This window comes from Lachnellula hyalina, assembly GCF_007821495.1.
Source record: "Lachnellula hyalina strain CBS 185.66 chromosome Unknown contig00007, whole genome shotgun sequence".
In the NCBI taxonomy this organism is placed as follows: domain Eukaryota; kingdom Fungi; phylum Ascomycota; class Leotiomycetes; order Helotiales; family Lachnaceae; genus Lachnellula; species Lachnellula hyalina.
In genome coordinates this window covers 1-27,865 of record NW_022157121.1, presented here as the reverse complement: position 1 = coordinate 27,865, position 27,865 = coordinate 1, and the positions used below count along the sequence as shown (strand labels likewise).

The window sequence follows — 27,865 nt, the reverse complement described above, 5'->3', positions numbered from 1 at the left end:
CTTGTCAGTTTGTTAAAGGCAGGAACCGTTCCACCGATCTATAGGAATATTAGGAAAGGACGTAAAAGAGGTATTTTTGAGTAGAAGCACTCTGAATAAGAAGCTTAGAACAACATGAGCGAGAACGAGATCGTATGGAAGCGACCAAAGGTTGTTTCGAGGTTGAAAGACGAAGTTGCTCTGATATGGCTTTCTTTGGGACGGTTTTGACAAGTGAGTTCGAAAATATCCCACTTAACCCCTCCAAATCTGCATTTACCACAAGAAAATATGGTATCAATGGTGTATGAAGCTAGTACGTTTACCATACGACAGTTCTTCCATTCATTCCGCAAACATGCACCCGTAACCGTGAGGTTTATACCTTTGTATTAACGGTAACGGGCTGGAATTGCAAGGGGATAACACACTAGTGTTAGTCTAGGGTTTATATGAAACGCTATCCAAAGTCTTCACTTGAACAATTTCTCAATCGCCACGTAAGGGATACAGAGTTACAGAAAGTCAGACATCAACCTGCAAGGATCCACATAACTTTAACATTGAATGGGGTAACTCAAATAAAGTGATATTTGAAAACCCGAAGGATACTTGCCTTCCGAAGGTTTGGATTGGAAGCTGAGCTATGAGCCTTTTGCGCAGAAAGCAACTGCACATCGCCAGCGGGTTGATGGGTATTAGCTTTGCGCCTTCCTTCGTCCTACCATAGTTGCACAACCTTTGTACTACTTTCCGCATTGGTGGACCAAGGCATACACGGAAGGTTTCCCGCCTAGGTACAAGATACTCTTGATCACTTCCGTGACCTGCTGCACAGCGAAACATTGTTTGATTCTGTGTTATACTTGGGACGGGATGATGCTTACTTCACCATTGCATGTGCTTTTGACATTATCACAGGGAATAGTTTCCCAGTCGCCTTTCTTCTAAAGTTTCAGGTATCTAAAAGGGCGGAGTTGTTTTCCCCAGTTGCATCATACAACTTGTTTTGATACTAGGCTAAACTAGTAAATGCATACTTGCATAAGAAGGCACATTGCCTTCGCAAATTCTACAAAATGGCCAATAAAGGTAGTTTAGCTGTAGGCATGGAAAGAACGTCAAGCTCTTCGCGTGCTAGCATTTCCGAGACTCGTGGTTGCAGAGTATATTATGCGGAGTGATACGAAGCCGTATACTATAGAGTTCAGAGACTTCTGGTTTGATACGCATGTGTATCCATAGTACGGAACACTGGATCGTCTGATCCAATGTTAGCTGAATGTCTCAGAGATCGAGAATTGGTACAGATGTGGCTTGAAATACCGTAAATCGAATGAATCACCCACCCTCTTTCAAAATTAGGTTTCCTCGTTCTCTCGTCCTATTTCGCCAGTAGACAGTTAACTGAATTGCTTTTCCCACCACTTCAACACATCACCACTTCAACACACCAACACTTCAACACATCAACACACCAACACAATGAGATTCACAACCCTCGCAATTGGCCCCAGTCTAGTAAGCCTTGCTTATAGCCAAGCTTCACTTCAAGGTCTCCCTGATTGTGCTGTAAGTCGTTACTGCATTGCCACCTACGCATTCTATCTGCGCCATCGCCTGCTGATACTGATTGGGCAATGCTTCAGAAATCTTGCACCACACAGTTCACAACAGGAACCACTATTGGCGGATGCGCTGCTCTCGATATAGCCTGTATCTGCGCAAGCTCTGGCTTTCTGAATAGCGTGAGTCTTACACTTCTTCACCTGCCCATATTCTTGTAAGATGGCAAGATGCTGACCCTTTTGTTTTATCAGATCGCATGCTGCCTTACCGCCTCATGCAATTCTCAGGATCAAGCAACTGCTGTAGCCTTTGCCCAAAACCTCTGCAAGACATCCGGAGCTGTCGATGTACCGTCTGCCGTTGTTTGTTCAACTTCCAAGCCTACGAGCGCCGGTAGTCTCACCACCTCCTCAGCTAGTCCGGCAGTTGCATCGACAACAGGTGCCACGGCAACTGCGAAGGAAAATACCGGCGCTCATAACCTGGCTGGCATTGGTGCTGGAATGGTAGGAGCTTTAGCAGCGGTGGTTTTGGTTTGAATCCTGGGGAGGTGGACATCCTAGCATGTACCTGAATTTTTGTTCGGTCAGAAAGCAGAAGAGATGATGCAGAATACCATCAACCTACCTCGCTCTAACGTGTCGAGTTTCCCAAGCTTCGTTTTCGTGATTTCAGGTTCAGGGGATCCCTACCTGGCCTAGGATGTCTTTCTGACGTTCCAGGGAACTGGGATAACCTGGTGGAGAAACCCAGGTACCCAGAATCTTAAATACTGAACCCTTGATTAGGCTTGCAGTAGTGGTACGTACGGATCGTTCGGGTTTCGCTCATTTCATGATTTCGGACGATCGTCTAGAGGTTAGCTACGGCAGTCAAAGAGAGTTTAGGCTGCGGTCATACTCAGTAGCTGAGGGCGCAGTTTCTGTACTAGCTTTCGCAACTCTGAGAGAGTTTCAAGGCAATACTCCGTAAATACCCATAATATCCTTCCTACAGGACTCGGGATGGATGGGATTCAAAGGACCAGAAATACCTTAAGACATCATCTGCCGGCAATCTCGTCTGCAGGATTACCCTTGCAGGGTTGCCACAAAGCACAGGACAATCGGTGGCCAAGTTGCGCTTTCTCTACTTAAAGAATAGAATCCCTGTGTACAGTACAGCTCTAGCTAAAGATTTGTTTTTAAACTTCGACTACTGAATCCACACTTCCATTAGACGACAACGACGAGAACATGCGACGATGCGAGCTTAACCCAACCCACTACTACTACTATTACTCGTACTCGCAGCGCCTTAATTGAACAACCCCAACCGCACTTGCGCTTGCTCCCGTGGCGTCTGAAACTTGCCGCTTTGGCCTTTGTGGAGGTAGTGGAGTGGATTAATTCCCCCCCTCTTGCATCTTGACATAGCACGTTTTATGAAGTAAAGTTCCACGCAGACTGAGGCAGTTCGTGAGCCGCACGTTCCGTCAGGTATGTCAAAGCTAGACAGCCTCAGTTGAAGTGGCGGCTCTGGCAAATCGAAAGGGCTCAAAGAGATTTGCATTGCGTCCACCTCGAAACGACGTCCTACCTTTAATCTATTGAAGAATGATTGCTTTTGTTTGGCGTATTGGGCAACTTGTGTATTGATACTGATCTTGAGAATGTACCGAGTATTCAGTTCAACATGGAGTGTCTATACAGTTTGCAATAGGCCCTTTTTCAGAGGTTTATAAACTCTCTCGAAATTATCGAACTCTGTTATTCGAAAGTTGAACAGGCTTAATTGTATCCCTAACAGAAATAGCACAGACCATACTTATTCGCTGTCACGTTTCTTGAGCGGGCGGGGTACGTGGTACTCCCCGCTTTTCCTTGAGAATCGGGAGAACCGGTACGGAAAGAGTGGGCAGTGAGGTGAGAGAATCAGGAGATATCACATATCACATATCACATATCGTATTTCGATCTTCCGATCACCAATTACTGCATGCAGACTGCAGACTGCAGACTGCAGCCCGATCCTCCACGCGGTTTCTGCTAGGTAAAGCGCTTGCTTCTGCTGGCCAACGTGGTTATGGTTCTTGCACAGACAGTTACCTTAGTCAGAGAGTAGTTACCGTACTTGTAGCATGTAGCAGGTAGCAGGTTAGAGTTGTTACCAAGATGCTATAGGCAGGTCGTAAATCTTTTCTTATAATCATGCTCTCTGCCGCCATGGGTACTACCGGCACATAAGTCGTGTTGAACAGTGCGAAAAAAGGTTACTATACAATGCAACTTGATAGAGAGGACAGAAGGTTGGCCAAGAGAGGACGTACACGGTACTCAAGGATACACCCAGCGCCGACCATATATTGGCCAAGCAGTCGGGCTCTTCCATCACTTGGAAGCAGCCAGCACGTGTACAACCATACTTTACCGGGTACACGGGATATCATCCATGAGGAACCACCAGAACTTCTTATGGGCTTCTAGCTTGTAAATCTGACAACAACGAATTCGCTGTTGTGTGCATTTCGCCGTCGCTCGGACCTCCAACTGGTTTGGTGGAGTTGGACGTCACCCTTCACTTTCGCCTTCACTTTGATTTTCATTTTCCCTTTTATTCATGCTTTCACCAATCCTCATCGCTCTACCAGTAGTGTCACCGCATACACCGCCGAGGCTACAGCTATGCCACCGGTTTTCTTCTTCCTCCTATACGGGCCAATATCTAGCACCGGTGTTCTATCCTATCCTATTATCCACGTCCACATCACACGCCTTATCGGTAGGTTACTTGTACACGCAAGGATCTGCTCAAGATGTCTGGGAACTTGCAAAGTGTCCAGGGCCCAGGACATGGGGCATGGGTTCCCCGAAAGGCTATGGGGGTCTGAAGGTTTCTAAATCTCTCAGATTTCGGACGCCCCATCGATCGTGCCATCGCGCCGCGGGGATCCGCAAACGTCCAATTGCATCCCTGGCACCCGACAGTGCACCCATCCAGCTCTTCTGTTACAGACTGCTGGGCGCCCATAGCTCAGAAATTACGTCTTGCTCTCTCACATAAGTATTTTGGGATTTCCCATTATGTTCTTTCAAGGTATTGATTGTGCTACATATTAAGCAGAGTTTCTTTTCCGGTACTATCTAGCTTCACATAGGAACTTGGCCATCTTGTTTGTACAACTCCCACCTCGTATCTCTCAGAACTTATATAAAGCATTCTCTCGGGCTCAACTTTCAGACAAAACTTCTCAACAACTCTGTGATCGATCCAAGCTTCGCACAATACCAAAGTTTGTTCATCCCACCTTTCTGTCTATAAGTGGCATGCTAAAATGGAACCGGACAGACCCGAGAGCTCCTATCACTTACATCGACAACATGTGCGAGTATACGAAGAACTATTATATCTATACTTCCTGCCAAGATCCTGGGGCTCACTTCTTTTCTACTTCGCTTGACGGCAAACGAGATCATCGATGTTCAAGGGGACCGCATGAACGGTACATCGTAGTACCTGAGCTTTGTCCCCTCTGCAGTTCATGACCCCTCATTCAAATCGACACATATTTGTTTCTATTCTCGGATATCTCCACACAATTTATATATTTTAGCCATTGATGGCGCAGGCAAGCTCAAGTTTTGGGAAGGGCATTGCTTAGTTCATTAAGCCATTCTCCGCGGGCGTCAATGGACAGGAAGGGGGGCATGGACTGGGCATGGACTGGGCATGGATATAGGCATGGACATGGGCATACTTGATTTTGTTTCTCGTTTTCACATGTATAATTACTGTCCACCCTCATTTGACGAACTATCGCTGGGACTAGAGGCGGAATATCGGATGGTTGGTGTGGATTATCTTAATTCGTCTCAACGGGGGTATACATACTTTTTGATATCGAACATCTACCGACCATGAACCCACAGACTTAAGCATGAAACATTGAGCACATTATTAGATACCACCTATAAGAATAAAAAGCCAAAGAGCAATGCAGCTCAACTATATTTACGTCTTGTCCCTCCCTCCCAACTTTCGAAACTTTCCCCGCGGATCAAACGCCGGTAATAAAAAAAAAAAAGGCCTCAGCACTCAAAGTCTAGCCGATCACACGTTTCGTTTGCCACAACGAGAGAGGCAACCTAAAAATTCCATAACAGTCAGTCTTCTCTTCTTAGTATTCCAATAGTGTATTGGAGTGTACCACAGTGTGGCCCACATGTATACGTATTAGGTGAGAACAGCCAGCCAGCCGCAAAAACGCCAAAGGACCTGCGGGTATGCATGCATGCATACATGCATGTCATACCTAACGTACTGTATCTGCAGCATCTTGCTACTGTGCTGCGAGATCACATCACCGGTACTGCAACCCCAACTGCGTAGGTGCCGATGCATATATCTCGTCGCTCGGGCTCGCGTTCAAAGTCCTAACAAATAAATGGCTGAACTTAATCCATATCCTCCATCCCCCCTCCGCTCGCATGAACCTCGGCCTCTTCAACTAATTAATGGATCAGTGTATATTACTAGCTCTAGCCTATGTATCACTGTAGGTGAAGAAAGAAAGGCAGAAAGAGTGGAACAAGAAGTGGAAGTGGAAGTGGAGTAGCATTCGGCAATCGGTGGACTACTGTGTGTTTGACAGCGGGTAGATCTCCTGGGAAAGTTGTGATTTGTGATTTGCGATGGCCATGCGATTCAGCATTCATCCGGAGTAGGGTCGCACAGGTGATAGGCCCGGGTCATGGCTCCGCAAGGGGAGAGGCCGAGTTATAGACATGGGGTCTGGCTTTATGCATTCACTGTACTGGAGGTTATGTTTCATGATAGGGACCTTGTACTATACTATACGTTTTACAGTATAAGTTAAGGAAGTTGTGGCTTGTTCATACGCACCTTTTTACTATATATTCTCGAGGTAGAGGTGGCGGTGCGTGATATCATAAAGTGGTTTGAATTATAGGTTCATATAGTAGACTATCATTGTGTGGACTACGTATGGGGTTACTACTGTAATTGGTTTTACAATTTCTACTCCGTGTTCCGTGGTTGAATTGAGTATTGGAGGAGAATGACTTAACTTAGTTGGGTAAACCGAATAAACGATCCGAGCACAACCAACGAAACATGCGCAACTTCGCAAGGCTTATCTTCAGCCCCTGAAAAGATATCAGACATAGGATCACGTCATGCTTAGCTGATGCAGGAAAAACAGATTCAAACATTAGAAGTGCTTACTCGTTCTCCATATTGGACTGTGGATGGGAGCTAGAAGGTGGGGTCAGGGGGCAAAGATTTCTTGCGAGTCCAAGAAAGGATTCGATAATGTAAGCAGAGAGGCTTACGGTTGTTTGCTAGTGACCAACAGGCTGTTGTATTCGATGACTAGTTTTTTCCCCAAAAACTGTTACTGATGTTTATCAAAGGCTTGATTGTGGCACCCCATCAGCGTTTCCACTTTCTCTTCTTTTCTTCTCCCTCGCCTCCTCATTGCCTCTCTTCCACATGGCGATTCTCTTCAAGTGAGCGTTGTCAAAATTGTCTCTCCACCATTTCTCAAACTTTGGTAAAGGCCGCCCCTTACCATCGCGTGGTTCCCCAGCCATTTTCCTAACTACCTCGAAATACTCCTCGAAATCAGGGTATAATGCAGTAAACGGCACGCCGTCGCCCTTGTATGCAATTCTATCCTCTTCCCACTTAATCTGCTCACTCACAGGAGGGAGAGTAATTCGACCTGCCAGAAACCTTGCTGCTAGGACAGCTTGCCATTCAAAGACCTTGAAAGTGAAACCGGCAGCTACAGCTCCAACGAACACGATGCTTGGATCTTCTCGCCAGAAGACATGCTGGTAGAGGTTTGGAAGACGGTTATTCCGGATGGTGGCATCAAGTTTGGGTAGGAATGGGAGCGTCCATGTATAGCCAGTTCCAAATATTATATAATCAACATCTTCAAGCTTGGTGCCGTCTTCAAAAAAGATGGTCCTTTCATTCGTCCCGGGGTTGGATTCAACGCGGGATATTGATGGCCGACGCACTATATCTGGGTGTTGAAAAGCGCTGTCGAAGAACTGTGAGTTAGCTTTACTTTGGAGGTCTTTTGAGGAATGATGGGTAACGAATTAGGAACTACAAAGCATGTCGTAAGAGTGGAGGCAAGTAGCATGTTCCCGAAACATTGGAAAATAAGAAGTGACCCACAAATCAAAGAAGTAAGGATGATATCTGCCTCGAACTACTGAATACAGAGGCGACTCCGTATAGTCAGCGAGGGTCCAGGAGATATCAGCTCCACTAATGCTTGCGCCGACCACAACTACTCTTTTCCCACGGTATGTTTCGGGGTTTCGCCATGCTTTGGTATGCAGTACACTGCCCGGAAAATCCGTAGCAAATTTGGCTAGCCCTGGAGTGTGGGGTATCATCGGGACGTGATAATGTCCATTTGCAACGAGTACAGCATCGAAAGATTCCTGCCACCATCTATCTTCTTTCCTATTTTCAAGTGGCTGTCTGAGAGTAAGGGTCCATTGGCCAGTTTCAGAATTCTTGGAAACAAGTTCCACCGTAGTGTTATAGGTCACTAGGTCTTGGTATCCACGGCGATTTACTAGACTTTGGAGGTAACCTTCCACAGCTTTCCAGTGTCGAAAAGGCGAATCTGGCCCGTGTCTTTTTATATTGAGAGCACTTCGTTCTTCTGGAAAAGGCTCTTGAGAAAATGACATTGCATGGGCCTCGATATTCGTTTCTAGAGTAGGATATATTGATGTCTCGGAGAAGCGAACCTGAGTATTCTTGGGAGTCGTTACAGCCTTCCCGTTAAGAACCTCTTGCGGGATGGGCAAGGCATCATCCGGCCGCCTCTCGGCAATTTTCTTCAGATCTGGTAGCTGTTGAACATGATCCTCGGGGTCTTCGATCCTAGTATATATTAGAGGTTGTTTAAAGAGGATTTTCTCGCACATGATACTAACCAACAGCCTCCAGCCGCTTCTCTCCTCTCGAAAACACGAATGTGATCGAATGCCTGTTCTTGAGCCAATGCATCAATTGAGATTATGCCTGCGGGACCGGCTCCAATGATGGCGACCGACTTGATGGGGGCCATTGTTGCGACAATTGATAAGATTATTAAATCAGGGAGGAGCACTTGTCTTGTGGGGGAGTCATTTTATTTATATCCTGCCGGGTTTTGAAGTCCTCTGCTACTCGGGGTAGTAATCATTCCATTTGCACAATAGACTACCTACTTAGGTACTCTAGATGATATGGCGCCATCGGTGCTCATCTGCATCTATGTGAACCAAGCCTAGTCGCTAGATTCGGCAGAGCGGGTGGGGGTAGTGGGCTATCATTTTCGAGGAGTGGATGTATAAGATCCACTCCTACTTCATTGTAGAATAGAAGCCGATATGAGGGAATCTCAAATATTCAGAATAACTTAAGTCTCACTTTGCTATTGAAATGAAGATTCTGAAGATACATATCCCATTTAGGCAGCTAAGAGACACAATTAAGATCAAGATCTGAATGGTACGAGTAAACAAAATCCGGATGTCATATAAGACTTGACTACATTACATACGAATGCCTAGAATCTTTTCTAGATGTGGAAATAGTATCCTTATCCTTCCTACCTACCTAGTCTAAGACATCAAATCTGTCAAAGCTTGTCCAGTCTTGTGTACCTACTATAGCAGTTAATTGTAGTCACCAAGGGGTCCAAGGAGTCCCTAGCGTTGCAAGCTCTTACTTTCTAAGCTTTGTTGGGTAATCACAACTCGATATATCTTCTAAAATATGAAAATTCAAGCATTCAAAGAAATGTTATTTAAATTGCAAAAGTTCCCGTCTCAAACATTGCGTTGCTGCTTTGATTTACGCGTTCTGTACGTGTTGATGTTTATCCACTTCCGGCATGGTTCGCCTCGCTTGTGCTGCAACTCGGAATCACGTCTCCTCATGCAGACGCGACTTACAGCACATCTCGCAGAATTCCAATTCTTTACATCACCACTCAAGTTTCACCTACAATAGTTGTTATTTGCGTAGGATATTCCAAGCTATTCTTCTGTACAGAACTACACCATTAAACGTATTGGTATATTATGAATATCCGCCACTATGACTGACGCGACTTTACCCCCACCCCGCTCTTCCTCTGTGCGCTCTACTTCTGAAGGAAGAGAACGTTCGGATTCCAGTCAAAGCCGCGAGGAGTTCGACATGTCTATGGAACAGAGTTCCGATCCTGCAAGTGGAGAAGGAACATCGGGCGAGTCAGAGAGTAGGGCAGAGAACAAACAGAGGCGGAAGAGGACGAGGTATGTTTTACATATTGCTTCTTCGGTGCAGGTCTTGTGCTGCCATATATCGCCAGATTATTTCCGTCTAAGCTGGATAATTATATAAACTAGAGATGGCTAACGCTCTATCATAGCCCCTCAGATCAAGCAATCCTCGAAGCGGAGTACAAGTTAAACCCGAAACCCAGCAAGGCAGCGCGCGCGGAAATCGTGGAGAAGGTTACTTTAAATGAGAAAGAAGTTCAGGTGAGATATTCATTATTGGGGCGGTCTCGGTTGCGACGCGTCTCTGCCATCGGTACCGCGACTGATTTCTTGTACAGATATGGTTCCAGAATAGGCGGCAAATAAACAGACGGAAATCACGCCCACTTCTGCCACACGAGATCGCAGCCTTTGGACTCAGAGGTATGGCTGCACTGTCGTCTGATCCTGCGCCAATTGAGGAATTCCCCAGTAGCCAGACGATGGTTGGGGCAGGAACAAGCTCGCAGCAAGAAGCTGTATTCAGCAGCCAAGAAGATATTGGGAGTTCCCAGGAGGTCGAAGCGAAGGAGACGCACAAGGAGAAACGCGACGATCTAGTGAATGTTTTGGAAGAAGTCGTGGAGGCGCAATTATTACCCACCTTGGACACGGCATCAGAGGTCAATGCCACAATAGTCGATCCCAGTCCAGAATTCAGCTCGTGCTCGGCCTCGGAGAGTGTCACCAAGTCATTCTCTTCAACTCCTGGATACTTGGCCAATCGTTGGAATAACATGAACAGCTCTTTTTCAACCCCTACCTCGTCACAAACCCCCATATTTCTAACTCCTCCGATGTAAGCAAATCTATAATCGGTAATTGGTATATTCCAATGACTAACGAGTGCCGGCAGTGTTGATACAATGCAGCCAGCATCATGTCCTGAACGAATTTGTGCTTCTCGGAGTTCAGCACGATCCCCTCAGATGAGGATTTCAATGTCACTTGACGGCAAGGCAGAATTAATCTCAGATGATCTATCACCACCTCGGGCAATCCCGCCACGACCAACTTCTTCCGCAGGCGCCTATTTACCACAGAAGCGAATGAGAACTCTCCAACGAAGCCAAAGTGCTCTTCCATTTGGTCCCCTACCTAGGCAATCTATCCCGGGTGCTCCTTTCCCTCGTCTACCTACTGGCCGCTCACGAGATGCACGGTCCTGGGAATTCTGCTGCGATACTGAAAGTCGTGACGAATTGACGACTTTCGCTGAGAACGAGTCCAATGGATCAGCCGTGGCCGCGATCAGTCTTCTGCGCTCCACCAGCAATGCAGCACTCAAGCCGAATAATAACAAGCGCAACGCACCTACTACGAAGCTTGAGTCTAACTATCAGCATGGCAAGAAGCCAAAATTAGGATTAGGAAGAGCACAGTCAAGCTTGGCAAGGCTGCAGAATCCTCTGCCGTCTTCGAAAGACGTCGAGAAGGATCATGGCAGTACTGGCAAAGATGGTTTGACGCTTTCACCATCTGGAGACTCGGATAAGGAGAACTGGATGCCCAATGACGCCCACGGAAATCCTCGTCGTCGACCACTGCCCTCCGCTCCTCGCACAGACAAGCAGCTTGGCTCAAGAGCGATTCTTGGAGATAATCATAATGTTGTCAGTCATGCCGTGGACTTCGGCGGTCGCAACCGCAGGCGAAAGGCTAAAGATGTTGGATCCAGCATCTTCGAAGATAAGGAGAATGGTGGCAAGGGCGATGAGGCTGTTGAGAAGTTCATGCGGGGTGATATTAGTCCGAGCAAAAAGGGTGATCTGGATTGTGTTCAGGGACTGCTGTCATTGAGTCAGGGCAATTGGCGATGATTGATTGATTAAGTTGGTATACGAATTGAAGCGGCATGGGCATGGTGTTTGGTGTTTGGTTCACTTTCTGGGGTTGTTTACTGGCGCACTTCCCTGTCGATATTTTGCATACTTAGGTAGCTAGGATAGCACCAGTATGATGAATACGATGTATGAATCAAAAACCTGAATGGTTGTGCCTTGTCTACAGGACCGATTACCTGGGACTGTAAAAGTAATGCTCCCTAAGTGGGGAAGGAGTGAGGCCAAAGCAGAGAGGGCTCAGGGGCACCAGCATTCTTTGAGTATATGCAATTGTTGACTTGAACAGGAGCCTAGCAATCAGACTCTTGGTATTGTCAGTTCTCTAGATTACTGTGCTGAAGTGCAGCATCTTGCCGTAGAAGGCTTGGTGAGGGTAATAGAATTCCGTATTATAATTGACTTAGAATGAACATTCTGACTTCAACTTGGGTCGGATGCTGAAAGTGTTTGCATCGCTCCTGCCCCCCCTCGTGAGTCAACAAAACAGACCAGCGCTAGAGACTCGCCCCAACCTAGTGACCTCGAGGTAGAAAAATCAATTGTAAGTTTTGAAACCAAACTTATATATTTCTCCAACTATCTATCGCATCCTTAAAATGCCGCCAACTCGTAGAGAGAAGCAGAAGGACACACCTAAGAAGCTTTACTGGAGGAAGATGAATGGCTTTGATGCCTTCAATGTAAGTTCTCTACACCGTAGACTGGCGATGAACACTTCAGGGTGCCAGGTCAAATGCGTGACTTTAAATGTATCTCGCTTTCGAAGGTTACAAATCTGATTCTTGTGAATAGGACAAGCCGATCCGTCGGAATGACCCGGAGAAGAATGGCAATTACATATCTGTCATTTGCAATGCGATTGCCCCAGAGACAGGTATTCACGTAAGCGTCGCCTTCTCTTTGTGCTTACTATTTGGATTCTGTGGGAAGCCACATAACTTCGCTTTCATTGTGCTAACTACTCTGGATAGTCTTTGGAATGGGCTCAAGCAATCGCCCCTCAAACCAGCAGCCTCTTCAACAGACTGCCATACGAGATTCGAGTTAAAATATGGGAGGTTGTAATCAAAGACTTCAACGATCCTTCCTTCCTTGAACATTCGGCCCCAAAAGTCTGAAAATAAATTCAAGGGATTCCTTGCTCGAGGTGCGTATTGCGTTTAATGTTTGATTTCCAGCTATCGTGGAACTGATTCTGCCATAGACACGGGAAGCCTGTATCGCATTTGCCGACAGGCATATATAGATACTTGTGGATCTGGGCTATTGTACAAGTTGGCGTTGTTTCATTTCCCAAGCCCAAGTGCCATGATGAACGTGAGTCAAACCTATCTCATACTCATATTCATTTTATCGTCCTTGGACCCAATATTAAGAGAATCTTGACATGATTGTTTGACCTCGTTAGTTTTTAAAAACACCATGCATAGGTCTAACTCGAAGCAGTATGTCTCAGTTATTAATCCGATTCACAAAGACGCCATCCATACTATCAGCTTGGAGTTCGAATTGAACCACCACCGGACCAGGCTTGCGCCCATGATTGCCTTCGAAACCCTATCCTCAATGAAGGGCCTTAGAAGTCTCGCCATAAAGATCCAAATAGCCGGGTCATTACTCGGTCCGGATCAGGATCAGTACAGAAGAGACTTTGGGCGATCCACACAGCGTACCTTTGACTATATCAGGAAGGACCAAGGATGGGCTATGATTAAGGACCTACAGGAGTTTACCTTAACCATGGACGAATTTATTAAAACAAGAGGGCACCCTGATGCTGCTAGGTGCGATGCTCTTGAGAAGGAAATTCGAGATGCTGTGTTGAGAAACAAATCGAAATCCATTACAAGTAAAAGCATGTAAAAAGGGGGGGGTGGGGGGGCTGGACATCTTTCGGTCGAGAAAACCACGCACCCATACACGCAACACCTAGTTGCAGATGAATAGAATCAGCGAATAGCATACCATATGAAAAGACTCCCCGATCTCTTCTTAATTTGTGAAGACTGCCGACGAGGAGTGAGGAGTGGAAGCTTTCCTACCCCTCAAAACTCGCCTATACATAACCAAACCCCACGCACCCAGGCCTCCAAGGTCCAGAAGCATATTTATTTGACACTACAAGATATCAGCCACAAGCCTGGGAATCTGAAAGCCCTTATAGTCTCGAAAAGTTCCAAAACGATACACATAAACGTACGGCGGGCGCATGACCCATCCTTCGCGAAACTCCGATATCTCTCTACCTCCGGATGTAACACTACACACAACGCAAATAGCAAGCAACAATGCCCCTTCTCCTTGATCATAGGGAGAAGGGCTACGCGCAGGCAGTTCGCAGCAAAGCATTGACATACACAGTCGTCAAGCAAGGAAGGTAAAGGCCCCAGCTTGAGGCACGAGGTTATATCGTGTGGGCGCGAAGTATGAGTACAGGAAACGACGTCAAGAAAATAAAACACGCAAGTTAACATGTAGATGAATGAAAGTAAACTTGAGCCAGCAAAGATGCCAGGAAATTATATCTACATTCATAATCATCATCTTCTAAACCAGTCTTACGCTATAGTCTAGAAAATATTCCATCTCTTCACATACGCCGAACCCGGAAATCAAAAGTGTGTATATGACCAGCATTAGAAGATAAGAAAACTGCTCCCTACATCCCGAGCATGCTCATCTGCCTCCGCAAAGGAGACGCACTACTACTACTCTCCTCACTCCCATAGCAAGCAGAATCAGTGTCGATATCCCACTCAACCTCTTCTTCCTTATTCTCCTCCGCTCCATCCCAGCCCTTCTGCATCGCGCCCCGAGTATTCCATCGCAGCTGCCGGGACACGCTGTCGAACCACTCGGTGCCGGAGCGCACGACGGTCGGGAACGGATACTGGGATGCTGCGATGGTGACGTGGTCGCCTTGCTTGAGCTCGACGCGGCCTTTGCCGTCAAAGGAGCAGTAGGCCGTCGCGCGGGAGTTGCGCGGGATGGAGACGCGCAGCAGCATGGTGTCAGAGAGGACCATGGGGCGGAAGGAGAGCGTGTGTGGGCAGATGGGGGTGAGCAGAATGGCGGGGATGTCGGGGTGGACGAGTGAGCCCCTGCCGAGAGGGAATATGCTGTTGAGCCGGTAGGAGTGGAGAATATGCATCCGTCTGCTTGAACGATGGTGAGGAGCTCGTTGTCACCATATAGCTCCAGGTTTGAGACGTAGGGAGATGGTCCGCGGTCGATGACGAGTTCGTTGAGAACCTCGAATTGTTCGCCTTCTTCCATGTCTTGTCCTGCTCCGTCTCTATAGACGGTGCACGTGAAACGCATGCGCAAGTTAACACGCATACCTTCCTCTCCCATGATCTTGTTCAGGTGCTCTTTGAATCGGTCATATTCAAAATTGGTCAAGAACCCCAAACTGCCTAGGCTGAATGATAAAATCGGGGGAACAATACGTTGGAACAGCCATGATGTAAAGAGTACGGTTCCATCCCCGCCAAGTGTCAGAACCAAATCAAACTTTTCCGGCTGACTCCAGCAAAGATCTGGAGACCAATATTTTAAAAGGTGTTGGAAACGTGGTTGTTTCTCTAGTAATTTGGAAGCACCAAAGCGTTTCGAGTTGCGAAGTTTGGCATCAACATAAACATTTACACCAAGATCAGAACCATATCTCGGGGTACTCATCAGCCAAGTAGCAAGATCTCTGGTGAGGTTGACCAGTTGATTGTCTCTAGCTTTTGTGACAATCATGACATTGCGAACAGCTCGTTTGATTGGACGGCGTTGGAGCTGCTTGGAGACTTCCCGAACACCAGTTGCCGTCTGCATGAGACGCGAATGGGACATCCATTCATCTTCTTTTATTTCCTCCAGTACTTTATCGATGTTGACAGCATCGTCGAATCGTTGATGGTAGAAACAAGGTGATTGTAACGCAGTGAAGCGAGGGGTTGAAGGGGTCCCGTTCCTTCCCGCGAGATCCGACAATGCTGCTGAGAGCTTTTGGGATGTCGCTGTTCCAGGACGGTTGTCCTGGCCCTGTGAAGAAACCATGCCGGACAAGGAAGAAGCTAAGGACAGGTTGTTTTGATTGTGGTTTCTGCCTGCCGAAGCCAACGCTTTCATAATAGTCTGCCGTGGAATCGATTCGACAGATAATGCGTTTTTGCGGTGGCTGTGGAACTTTTGTGCCGCCCGAGTTGCGAACGCCGGAGATGAAGGTAAGGAAGCGGAATCGTTGGGAGAGTTCTGGCCTACTGTTGTAGCAGCAGAGAAGCAAGACTCGGCAGGACCATTGTCGATTTCGCTGTAGGTATCTGTGTTTAAGGGACCAAGTTGCTGGGCGTATTCGCGGAGAAGGGCATCTCCAATGTTCGGGGAGCGATTCAGGCCATGTTCTTGTTTAGCTGAAGATTGAGGCTTGAAGCCAGAATCTTGACAGGGGAAAGACTCGTCGATCTTGGTCAAGGCAGAGGGCGGCGACTTATTAATAGACAGGGCAGGGTGGATTGAAGTTGCAGTCGGAATTTGTAAGTCTGACATTTCGGCGGTGGAGTTTAGGGCGCGGGGACGGTGATAAGAGTTGTCCGTCCAGAGGAACCAGTTTGATCAGGTGATCAGGCCGAGGCAGTTATTCAAGAACTGACTGCTGGAAATGGAATTGAAGTTGGAACCCGGAAAACTGAGGTGAATGATTGAAGCTGGATGCGTGATTTATGATGATGGGTTGTAGTTTCCGTGAGTAGGCTAGTCGTTCGGAGTTCCTCTTGTACTTGTTGCCGTAGGATGGAACCTACTTTTGGGGAGGGGGGGAAGGAATCCGGATTTGATCAACCGTGGAAATAGGTAGGTAAGGAACAGCTAAAATCTAACAGCCAGAAAAATGTCAGCTTTAAACTATTGATTTCCTTAATTTAAAGTAGAGTTCTCGTTTATATATTACATACTCTTGCCCGAAATTGGGTACGCCCATACCTCGTGAGCCGTGATGTCAAGAGAGCACAAGATGCACCGAAGCCATAAAAGAAGACAGACAACTTACTTGATAGGTAGAATGATCCCCGGTAAGCGAATGAGGCTGCAGTGTGATGCAGGTAATCCTTTACTTTACTTGTCGACGGGAGCGTGAATTGGGGGGATGAATCGGCGCGTATAATTGGTATTAATGTTCGTGGGAGTGATGCGTTGTGCAGTAAAGTCGACAAGGAGGCTATTATATGTGACGGTGATGAAGCGGTCCGCGAATGGGGTATCTTGAGATGCTGTATATGGTGGAAAGAGAGACGCCCGGTCTAAGTCTATGAAAAGGAAACGACGCCTTGTAATGAAAATGTCTAGATGCCGAAGAGCATATCTCAGTGAAAGTGGGGGGAAACAAAAGATACGACGAAAATGTAGAAAATTGCACAAGCTTCCAGAGCTCTGTGTCGGAACTTGAAGGCGGGTGCTTTGGGCCTGGGAAGAAAGACTGGAGGAAAAGGAAAATCTACAAAATGTCGAGGACTAGTCTTGTCTTATACCGAGAGTAGCTTGGTAGGAGAGACAGGAGTAGTCTCGGCTGTATCGATGTTCTTGAATCATCAAATCCGCAGGCGAGTGATGGTTTCGAGGTGCGGTGTCAAGTCTCAAAGTCACGGGCCCGGCAAGCTAGCGTTTTCAGTGCGTATATTGACAGGCCTACGGGGGCATAATGTTTGGAGTCAACATGGCCAACGAGTGGAAAGAAAAGATATGGCCCTGATGCGGGCGGTATCATGCCCGGTGGCTCACACACTAGGTAGGGAAGCCAAGCCCTTTTCCATCTGATCAAGATGCGGCTGGGAAAGCTTCAGCAACTTCTACCAGGTCCTCCACGTGCCAAAGATAGCGGACCTCACTTCCCGAATCGTCTCAACCTGTGTCAAAGTATCGATAAACAAGGAGGTTGAGGCTAATCCTGAGTGTTCATTGGGGACCGAGAGCTTATGAAACTTCGCTTCTGTAAGGGGTTCTGCAACTCAAAACCGTCTACGGAGGTATCGGTACGGTACAGTACGAAGTGACTTGTAACATGCATATCAATCGCTACCTGGTATACGCGGATTCTCCCCAGTTTCTATTCGTATGCCAATCCTTGGATACTGCTCAGTACTTTACTGTACGAAGTACTAGATCACGGTCCGACCCTAGCTCCCAATCAGTCACTCCGCTCTTCTGCAGCGGCTGTTGATATTCTCCCTAGCTCTTGGCATCAATGCCTTTCAATTTTGCCCTCAATCCTTCTACCTTGAAAGCGTAAGCTCTCGTAATAGGCGCAGGAGGTCGTCGTGAAACGTCTGATCGATATGGAGATTGTACTCTGAACACTTATTCGCCGGTCAATCCTTCCAATGAAGATCTTTCGCCACCTTTTCTTCCAGTGTTGATTTGACAAAGCCCATTAGACTCCCTTTGTTCTCTTCCTCATCTTGCATAATAGCCTCTCCAGCAGATTCGTCACAGCAGAGCGCTTTTGCGGTCTCATAGACTTCATCCCAGTCCTCCAGTGTGAAAATCCCTTCGCTCTCGGCGACTAACAGCTCTCCTTGGGAAGTAAAAGCCAGTACGTGGACCGAATCGGCGGCTTGAAACTGAACGATAGTTGGGGCTTTCAAAGTAGTTCGAGATTTTCCATTGGAGTTGAGAGCCAGCAGAACCGAGGTCATCGTCACGGCAAGCGGTATCGAGGCGGACAGTAGTGTAAGGATTGCAGTTTGAAGAAGTGCGGGGAGTATAGCGAGATTCTAGAGTTCAACAATCAGTCTATGTTTCATTATACCTGGCTACATAGGCCATACCGAGCTAGCCTGCACAAGTTTTGACCCCGCAGTATCATTCTCCGGTGTGCTTGTGATCTGGAGTGTAACTTGGATCAAGGTTCGAGGGAAATTGGTGATGAGAATTATTTGGCGGAGAGTCGATTGGAGGATGGATTCAAGATGGCGCTCCCGTGTACCTAAAACAGAGAGGATCAGATCAAGCACAAGCATTCAGATCAAGACTTCGAGATACTGACCTCCAACTCCAGCTGCTGGCCGTATATTGACATCGATTGCTGCTTCTTCTGGGAGCTCGTCGCGTCGCTGAACCTCAATAGGGCCATTGACTGCGCCGATTACCGTGTACCCGTTTTGCGAGAAAGTCGCAGAGCCATCTGTACGGTGCAGGTGTGATAGAAGAGCTGTAGGCTCTGCCGAGTTCGCCATTCTGCTTGTTGAAAATGAAGTGCTATTGTACTTGTGTGCTGAATGTAAATAAACTTTCACGCTTTCTTGAGGACTGGGGACTTTTTCAGATACTGCCGTATGACACCGCTAAGGCGCCCCTCTATTACAGCTCTAGGCCCCGCATGATTCCACCTTCTTTAACAACAACTCTACATAAAACTCCGATATGCCTTCCACCATAGAAACCCCTGAAATACCGAAGGAAAACAACTCTGCAGGTATTCCAGACCTACGGAATCGTCTGCCAAAACTCCAGCCTCGTCGCCGACAAGCTCCTCCTTCAAACCCGCTCCCAGTGCCCGAGACTCCAAATCTACCTTCCCCCCCACAACTCTCGTCATTGAGCTTCCAGAAGCCCACGAGACGCATTTTATCGCGGGCCGATCATGATCTCTTCCTTGCATCTCCAACATACAAGCTACTCTTGGCATTTGTCTTCGGCCTCGCAGACTCCGTCGTTGACACACCTGTTTCCGCCCTCAAAGATAATGACCTAAGCCCGGCAGTTAAAACAATCCTCAAAATCCTTGACAACGTCCAAGATGTAATCAACAGAAGTCCACCAGAAGAACAGGGAGACTCCCGCTTTGGCAATAAAGGTTTCCGGGACTTTGTTGACCTGGCGGCCGAAGAGCACTTCGGATGGCACAAAGAACTTGGTATCGAGTCGGAGGAGGCAATATCGGAGGTTTCAACATACTTTTTGCAAGCATTTGGAAACCGCACCAGAATAGACTATGGTTCTGGCCATGAATTAAATTTCATACTCTGGCTGCTATGCCTATACCAACTTGGCATAATCACACCCGCCGATTTTCGACCCCTCGTCCTCAAAGTCTTTACTCGATACCTTACGCTTATGAGAGTCATACAGTCAACATATTACTTGGAGCCAGCTGGCTCGCATGGTGTTTGGGGGCTAGATGACTACCAGTTCCTCCCCTTCTTGTTCGGCGCATCGCAACTATTGCACCACCCTTACATTCGCCCTCTCTCAATCCACCAAAATCTCATACTCGAACAATATGGAAAGGACTACCTGTACCTAGGACAGGTCAATTTTGTGAACAGCGTCAAGAATGTCGAGGGTCTGCGATGGCACAGCCCGATGCTAGACGACATATCATCCGCGAAGTCCTGGGAGAAAGTCGAGGCAGGAATGAGACGGATGTTCGTTGCTGAAGTGCTCAAGAAGTTGCCAGTTATGCAGCATTTCTTATTTGGCTCCCTTGTTCCTGCTGTAGATAGCATGAATAAGGAAGAGGAGCTTGGCGTCCCAAGTGAAGATCTGGATCCTGAGGGAGGCGAGGTGGTTATTATGCAGGATGGGATGAGGCACGTTCACCAGATGAATAGCTGGGGTGACTGCTGTGGTATCAAAGTACCGAGCAGCGTTGCTGCTGCGCAGGAGATGAAAAAGAGGATGGGTGGTGGAGGTAATGGTTTGAGGAGAATACCATTCGATTAGCTTGAAAAAAACCTAGGCGCGATCAAATAATCATGAAGTTATGTTTTACCAATTCCTTCTTAATTGAAGATAATGCGTGCAATATGTTTAAGTCGAACATATGTAGAGGAATTTGATCTCGCTATTCTCATATCACGTTCGTCAACTTCATGTATATAATCTTCTGCAAGTTATCCGTACCCCGAGCAATTATTTCCTGCTCGCAGTTTCCATCCCAACTAGGCGCAGGAAAACTTCGACCGATATAACAAGGTGTCACCGGTCTGATACAAAACTGATGTCGTCAGGAAAATGTCGTATTGCCTCGGACAATCCTTCAACTTGAAATGCGCATTGCATGTTTCGAAACGTGATCGCCCCCTCGTATCTGTAGTTTCAAAGACCTCGCAGCTTTCAAGACTTTCTGCAACATCACTCAGGATTTTTTTAAACATACTGAAAGTCGGTTTTGTTGTTTTCATGCCAATTACATAGAATATTGCCTCATAATACTAATTCGCAAGTATGAGGACGAGAGAGACGAGGACCTTGGAAAAGGGGCATATTTAAGCGAGATTTCCCTCCTTACCCCCTTCCGCTAGCGTCAAGTGATCATACTTTCGCTGTTATTGCTTTACTGAGCTGATCTGCTCTGATGCTTACACGAACTGGGCTTCAAGACATGCTGGGGTGCAGGTCTGTGCCGCTAGCGACAGAGATGGGCGTTACGGTGAGGATATTAGAGAATGAAGGTATCCATGTAGGGGAGGACGTTGGAGAGACTTTTTGGGAGGATGTAGAAGTCAGTGAGGGGAGCGAGGTAGAATCGTCTTCCCAGTTTGAGGAACCGTGTGAGAACAAGGATATAGATGATGCTGTAGGCTTAAGAGGGTCTGTGGGGTAATCGTGGTTATGAGTGCGGGAGGTAGTCTATTTATCAAGGACCATGCATGCTTGCTGGTGAACTCTGTGGAGGTGATTGCTGAGAAAGTTGAAGATTTAATGACGGGAGGTTTTGAGTGGTGATGATGCTGGGATCGAGTGTGGGAGGGAGTGGAAGCCAGTACATTTGATGAGCAGTTGCTGCCGGTCTCAATAGACGAGGATGATGTAGCGAAGGAAGAATGTATGGGACTCATTTCGTTGGTTGAGAAGACACTAGAAGTTCCACCTGAGATAGTGGAAAATGTGCTGGACAACGCACTAGTACTCGAAGAGGTTATACTGGAAGCTGAGGTACTAAATACCATCGAACTTGATGAATTTTACCACCTTACTAATCTTGATGAGCGAGTTGGAATGTAGGTGATGCTGGTGAGGCATGTAGTCTAGGTGACGGTGCTGGTAACAATGTTGGTTGGGCAGCCTTCATCGACGTTTGTACTAATTGGTCGTAATGAATTAACCTCTACAGTTGTAGAGTTGTAGAGGGAGAAGAGCCACCTGAAGCAGCGCTTATGCGGACGATGATTCCAATTCCACCAAATAGGATCCTTTCATGATAATTAGCAGGACACTGGTATAGTTGTAGACATATATGTACGTATAGCTCTTTCTTCTCTAAATCGGTTGGCATTACAACACCATTACTGGAAAGAAGCGCAGGAGCGCCAATGACTGTTACAATATATATCTTGAAGGATAATCGACCGAACAAAACTGAAAGGGGCTTAGACACCTGGGCAATGAAACTAATATGAGTGTGGAGAGTATGAAGATGCAGTTGCTACTAGGACTATCATTAAGAGGTGCTTGGCCTATTTTATAATGAACATCGCGATTATGAAGAGACGGTCTCAGGAGTTTTCGATCTTGTGGATCTAATTCATAGATGAGAAGATATTGCTGGAAAGGGTGACTTGCAAAGGATTGACAAACACCAAGAGCCGAAGCAAGGCAAGTCACACCACACAACATTAAAAATTGTCTGTCAACCTTTACTTGGATTGTAATCAATCTATGTGGAGGACTACTTGCCCCCTTATCATGTACAGTGTGAAAATCAGAGACCCCCATCGCAATGCAACACAATCCGCCTCCATTTACTCCTGTCCTGTAACAAATGCCAACTGAAAACCGAAAACGCTGGTGGGTATCTTACACTTGACTGCAAGGTATTGAAAAGTTCCGCAGTCCCTTCCGACTCATTTACTTGGCTGGAACCTGACTGCCTAGGTAGGTACTGAAGCCTCAGAACTCTACCACAGTATTGTCGGTAAACTTCTCGAATAATCCTTCTCGGAAGACCACTCTCTTCAAGTCATTCATCTTCCATAAGACTCTCCTATGAGCCAGACTAGCGATTAGTCCTCCCAGATGGTGTCCAAATTCAAATCTCCGCGTCTCTCTGCTCCACATACACTCCATCGTTTACGCTTATCTCGTGCACCAAATCCTACTCCTAATGTCCTTCCTCGCCCACCTACGCTCTCGAGTTGCCCATCCGTCTTTCCTGCTTCACTAGCGTCTGCTGCATCAGCCGCGGCTTTAAGCTGTGCAATCCGCTCTGCTTCCAAAGCTGCCTCTTCTGCATCAGGGGAATCTGGTATGGTCTCCAGACTGGATATGCTGGGGCTTCGAGATCTAAGAGATGTTGGCGTAGAGGGTACAGAGGACGAGGAAAAGGAAGCAGGGTAGCTGAAAGATCCAGAATAGGTGCTTGTGCCAAGGAAATTATCATTGGATCTCGAGGACGGGTATGAAGGAGAGGAGGTAATGGATAAAGGGGTTGTGGGAGTCGTAACATTCGTTGTAGTATTCTGCTGAGTAAGGTATCGAAGGGGAGACGAAGGGCGACGAGTTCTGGGGAAGCTGGCTGCCGGTGGTAACCCTAGAATCGGGGAACTGCTTCGATCTGTGGCTCTTGGGGTGTTTTCTGCTGATGAGTCCCCTCCCATCTCGCTGATGTCCCTTAGACTACGGTTTGGTAAACCTGGAAATACATCCTCGACTGGTTTTCTCGGTGTACGCACACGGCTTGGAGATCCGAGAGGGCTCGAAGGACGCTGTGGCGAAATGAGTAAATGGCCTGCTCCATTAAACGCCGGCATAGACTGAGCTCGAGACATTGGCGGAGCAAGAGCACTCGTCGTAGACTTTGACCTGAAATGCCCTCGAGAATATGGAGACGTATTTCGAGGTCGGTATGGGATCAATGGGGATGAAAATACTGGAGATCCGGGGGAAGGAGGTGTCGGATCCGTAGTTCTGCGAATGATAGGTGGTTTGAAGGGGGGCTCTCGGTCGCTGATTCCATTTTCGTAGATAGAAGATTCTTGTAATCTTAGAGAAGGAACGGGAGAGGCTCTGAATGCCTCCATCCTCTCGGTTTCTGGGACAGGTTCCATGGTGGCGACTGGACAACTGGTTGAGGATATGGAAAGACTGCAATCATCGAGGTTCTCCCTGGAACAATGAGAATATGAGGCGAAGTGAATCTTTGAATATGCCGCCAGATCAACAGGTGATCAGAGCAAGCTGCGTTAATCACCTCTGCTGGAGTAGAATATTATGAAAGCCGTTAACGCGTAGACTCGGCATTCAGCGAGGCCAGCGCGAATGCAGGAAGGGGGGGAATGCTGAATGTTATGAGTAGCAGCACCGGGAGCTTGCTGCAATGCAAGAAGCCATCTGCTGGAGCGGACGCCTTCTGCTGGCTGGAGAGGGCGAGGGCAGAAAGGAGCTAGGTATTTGTGATGAATACCAGACCAGATGGCAACACAGCACAAAAGAGTTGTGAGTAAGGACCTTGCCTTGGTAGGTACCTGGGTAGATAAAGTAGAGTTCTATAGGTACGGAGGTTCGCCCGCTTGTTGTTAACGTACGGTACGCTACGGCACATCTCAGCCTGATAGGTTCGGGGCTTTAAGGCTGGCTTGGGGGGTCAGTGTGATCTAGAAGCCCCGCCAATGACAGCGTTCTAAAGGCATTGACTTGGGCGCTTTGGGTAAAGAGTCACCGCAATACAGCGTTTGTTCAGGGATCCTCCGCAATTTACGGCGGTCGTCCGTCCAGTGATCCTTTGTTTCGGTGTTTGCTTGGGAATGGGGAACCAACAGCTCGTGCACCCTCACATCAAGATCTTGTATCCCACCTTACTATTGTACCACAATAAGTGTTGAAGATTACATTACATTACAGCAAGAACTATTGCTTGGCTTCAGCCCACTGGCTAAGTTTGTGACCATCTACCTACGAAGGGGTGTCACTTCTCCGTTTCATGCACGTTCAAGCGTTTGTACTGTACAGGTCAGGTGTCAGTCGAAAAATCTAATGCGCCAATCTCATCTCATCAGACCAATGTTTCAACGATGATACTATGTGAGTGGCGTCTTGCTTATTCCTCGGACACTCCGTTTGACAACGGCTTCTCAAGTGTAATACATAAGCCATGTCAATGCAGCGGATTTTGTGTAGATAGATGCATATGAATATCAAGGATTCAAGGAGAACCACTCACTTGTTGGACGTCCCGCATATACGGAACGATTATCTACTTATCTACACTGTACCAAATATTGTGTCATGCCCTGACAAGTTGCAGATTGATAGCATACACTACCTACCTACCTGGGTAAGGACTGAACAAAACCTGTAGCCCATCACTCATATAGTTTTACAAAAATGGGATTGTGATGGATCTGATCTGCATTGAGACCTGAGATGAACTGAGCTAGCTCAAGACATACTGTAACAAACTTCCTTGCTCTAGCTCTTAAATACCGACCGTGAAATAGGACCAGCGGAGAGCTATTCCTAGCTGAAGATGCATCATATAAAGTCACGACTCTGCTTTGGACGTTTAATGGATATCAGAGTTCAATAGCTGTAACCCTGGAAGTGCTAATCCGTCATCTAACCTCATTTTAATGGCAGAAAATCTCAAAAATACAGGAATATTATCAAAGAGTGTTGCATTTGATTTGTGGACATCTTGCTCTTAGATCTATCTCACAATTTAACAAACTCATGATGAAAATGGGATTCGTATTCATGGTGAGAAAGGAGTCAGCATGCATGTGTCAACTCGTTCGTTAAATTTGGCGTCGACAGTGGACCCGACCCGACTCGACCCCCTTTCAAATCCGCTAGACCTATCTCAGAAAGCCATTTGACAACTTCCACGCGATTAATTCAACCCGCTCCAACAAATTATTGTTCACCACTGGACTGACCTCTGCTATCCACGTCGCAGAATTCGCATTTTTCTGTGGACGACTACGATTCTCTGCTCCCCCACGAAAAAGCATCCCTGCGCGACAATCGAATGCGAATGCAGCCCTAAAGTTGCGAAACTTCATCGATTGAGGACGCCAACTGAATACCGGCGCCATGGGGCCAGCTCGATCATTACGGCGCACGAATCCGATCACAATTATCGTGGGAATAGCGTTATGTATAGTCATACTTGTATTCCTGCTATCCCCTTCGGGTGCGGATGCAGCAGCTTCAGAGTTACGGAAAGCCAACGCGGCATCGAATCCTTTATCCCCCCCTACTTCGCCATTCCGAAAGGAGAACGAGAAGTCCAGTAATGGCAAACGGATACCTCCTCCAGTGGTACACTACTACATGAACAATGTCACTACCACGAACAGTCCAGAGGCAAATCGAGAGACCGTCCTAATCTTGACGCCCCTCGCACGATTCTACCAAGAATACTGGGACAATTTACTTTCGCTGACATATCCTCACGAATTGATCACACTTGCATTCATAATACCCAAGAATCGAGATGGAAATGCTGCGACAGCAGCGCTTCAGGAGCAAATCTCCAAGACGCAGAAGACGGGACCAGAGAAGAAGCGATTCGCAAGCATCATCATCGAGAGACAGGACTTTGAGCCCCCGTTGGCTTCTCAGAGCGAAGCAGAAAGGCACAAGATGGAGAACCAAAAAGCACGAAGGGCTGCTATGTCGAAAGCCAGGAACTCTCTTCTCTTCACAACTCTCGGGCCTTCTACATCGTGGGTTCTTTGGCTAGATTCTGACATCATTGAAACACCACATTCGCTAATTCAAGACTTGGCTTCACACGACAAACCGATCATTGTCCCCAATTGCTTCCAGAGATACCAAGACCCGAAAACAAAGCAAGATAAGGAAAGGCCGTACGATTTCAACAGTTGGCAAGATAGCGAAACCGCTCGTAAGCTTGGGGAAGGCATGGGCAATGATGATATTCTGCTTGAAGGATATGCAGACATGGCTACATACAGGACATTGATGGCATATTTGGTCGAAGACAATGGAGATACGACACAGGAAATCCCGCTTGATGGTGTTGGAGGGACGGCGCTATTGGTAAAGGCAGAGGTTCATCGGGATGGTGCTATGTTCCCTCCATTTCCTTTCTACCACCTAATTGAGACGGAGGGCTTTGCAAAGATGGCCAAGAGACTGGGATGGAGTGCAACTGGATTACCAAATTATAAGGTATGCTCTTCTAAAATACCATTTCCAGCAGAATATCTCGACTAACCTTTCTCTTCTAGGTGTATCATTACAACGAGTGATGTGTCGGGCACAATCACTCATACCTTCAAATTCGATCTTGACAGGACGTCAAGTTTTTGTTCCGGCTTGGGGAAATCTGAAGACAGCGGCAGGAGTTGTACAGATGGATGGCAGGATGGATGGATGGACGAAGAAGCAACTCTTCTGTTTTTGCGTAGGGCGTTTTGTGGCATAGGCATCTAAGAACAAATTTGAGCTTCATGAGCTCGTGTATAACGTATATCATAGAGGCAACTGTCCTAAAGTCCTATTTTATTTTCAGTACCTGAGTCTACAGTAAATAGTAGCTACCTATGAACCTAGACCTCTTGCTGGAGCATAACTAAAGCCCCCTGTATTTTTTACTTGGCGTACTGTACTGTACTGTACTCGTACGGTGTTTCGGAGCCGGCATGCCAGCCTCGGCAGAAGTCCGAAGAAGAGCTTCAACAACAAGCTCCCAAGCCTCCAACTCAACACAAGTTACACAACACCCACCCACGAATTCCGAGCAATTCGGCGACGCGACACCACTCTTTTTCTAATCCGTTTCACCCTCCGCCAAACCCACTATATAACATCACCCACACACCCTACCCTACACCAAGCAGACAAACAAGCAGACAGCCACCCTAAAATGTCATCCAGCCTATCCAAGAAATCCAAAACCTCCTCCTCCTCCTCTTCCTCATCCCGCACACCCACAAAACGCATCCTCACCGAGCTCTCCGCCTTCTCCGCCTCCCCACACCCAACAATCACCTCCCTCGCCCCATCCCCCACCTCCCTCCTGCACCTGCACGCAATCCTCACCTCCCCCATCCCCGCCTACAGCACCGGGCGCTGGCTGCTCTCCATCACGCTCCCCCCAAACTACCCGCTCTCCCCTCCCGTCATAAAATTCATAACACGCATCTGCCACCCCAATATCAAGTTCGAGACCGGGGAGATCTGTCTCGACCTGCTGGG

The 27,865-nt window shown here is 47.2% G+C and overlaps 8 protein-coding genes across 8 annotated transcripts; 4 read left to right on the top strand and 4 right to left on the bottom strand.

Annotated features, from left to right (window-relative positions):
• Positions 1-6,953: 6,953 nt before the first annotated feature.
• Positions 6,954-8,647, bottom strand: fmo1_1 (Thiol-specific monooxygenase; the record flags this gene model as incomplete). The annotated part of the gene is made up of 3 exons (XM_031145419.1): positions 6,954-7,596; positions 7,738-8,460; positions 8,514-8,647. 3 exons carry the CDS (start codon positions 8,645-8,647, stop codon positions 6,954-6,956), a joined length of 1,500 nt encoding a protein of 499 aa, XP_031009275.1.
• Positions 8,648-9,663: 1,016 nt separating this feature from the next.
• Positions 9,664-11,689, top strand: YOX1 (Homeobox protein; the record flags this gene model as incomplete). The annotated part of the gene is made up of 4 exons (XM_031145418.1): positions 9,664-9,863; positions 9,980-10,091; positions 10,169-10,668; positions 10,717-11,689. The coding sequence occupies 4 exons, from the start codon at positions 9,664-9,666 to the stop codon at positions 11,687-11,689; spliced, it is 1,785 nt and encodes a 594-aa protein (XP_031009274.1).
• A 2,683-nt stretch (positions 11,690-14,372) lies between these two features.
• UTR1 (NAD(+) kinase) lies at positions 14,373-16,252 on the bottom strand (the record flags this gene model as incomplete). The annotated part of the gene is given in 2 exon segments (XM_031145417.1): positions 14,373-14,890; positions 14,902-16,252. The coding sequence occupies 2 exon segments, from the start codon at positions 16,250-16,252 to the stop codon at positions 14,373-14,375; spliced, it is 1,869 nt and encodes a 622-aa protein (XP_031009277.1).
• Positions 16,253-18,066: 1,814 nt separating this feature from the next.
• Positions 18,067-18,933, bottom strand: rrp46 (Exosome complex component; the record flags this gene model as incomplete). Its single annotated transcript, XM_031145416.1, has 3 exons — positions 18,067-18,471; positions 18,526-18,683; positions 18,744-18,933. The coding sequence occupies 3 exons, from the start codon at positions 18,931-18,933 to the stop codon at positions 18,067-18,069; spliced, it is 753 nt and encodes a 250-aa protein (XP_031009276.1).
• Positions 18,934-19,120: 187 nt separating this feature from the next.
• Positions 19,121-20,422, top strand: RRD2 (Serine/threonine-protein phosphatase 2A activator; the record flags this gene model as incomplete). The annotated part of the gene is made up of 1 exon (XM_031145415.1): positions 19,121-20,422. One exon carries the CDS (start codon positions 19,121-19,123, stop codon positions 20,420-20,422), a length of 1,302 nt encoding a protein of 433 aa, XP_031009279.1.
• Positions 20,423-22,704: 2,282 nt separating this feature from the next.
• On the bottom strand, positions 22,705-23,748 carry LHYA1_G000422 (uncharacterized protein; the record flags this gene model as incomplete). Its single annotated transcript, XM_031145414.1, has 1 exon — positions 22,705-23,748. One exon carries the CDS (start codon positions 23,746-23,748, stop codon positions 22,705-22,707), a length of 1,044 nt encoding a protein of 347 aa, XP_031009278.1.
• A 1,984-nt stretch (positions 23,749-25,732) lies between these two features.
• mnn9 (Mannan polymerase complex subunit) lies at positions 25,733-26,916 on the top strand (the record flags this gene model as incomplete). Its single annotated transcript, XM_031145413.1, has 2 exons — positions 25,733-26,836; positions 26,896-26,916. The coding sequence occupies 2 exons, from the start codon at positions 25,733-25,735 to the stop codon at positions 26,914-26,916; spliced, it is 1,125 nt and encodes a 374-aa protein (XP_031009281.1).
• Positions 26,917-27,533: 617 nt separating this feature from the next.
• Positions 27,534-27,863, top strand: pex4 (Ubiquitin-conjugating enzyme E2; the record flags this gene model as incomplete). The annotated part of the gene is made up of 1 exon (XM_031145412.1): positions 27,534-27,863. A coding segment is annotated over one exon (330 nt), but the record flags the coding sequence as incomplete, so codon positions are not given.
• Positions 27,864-27,865: the final 2 nt, after the last annotated feature.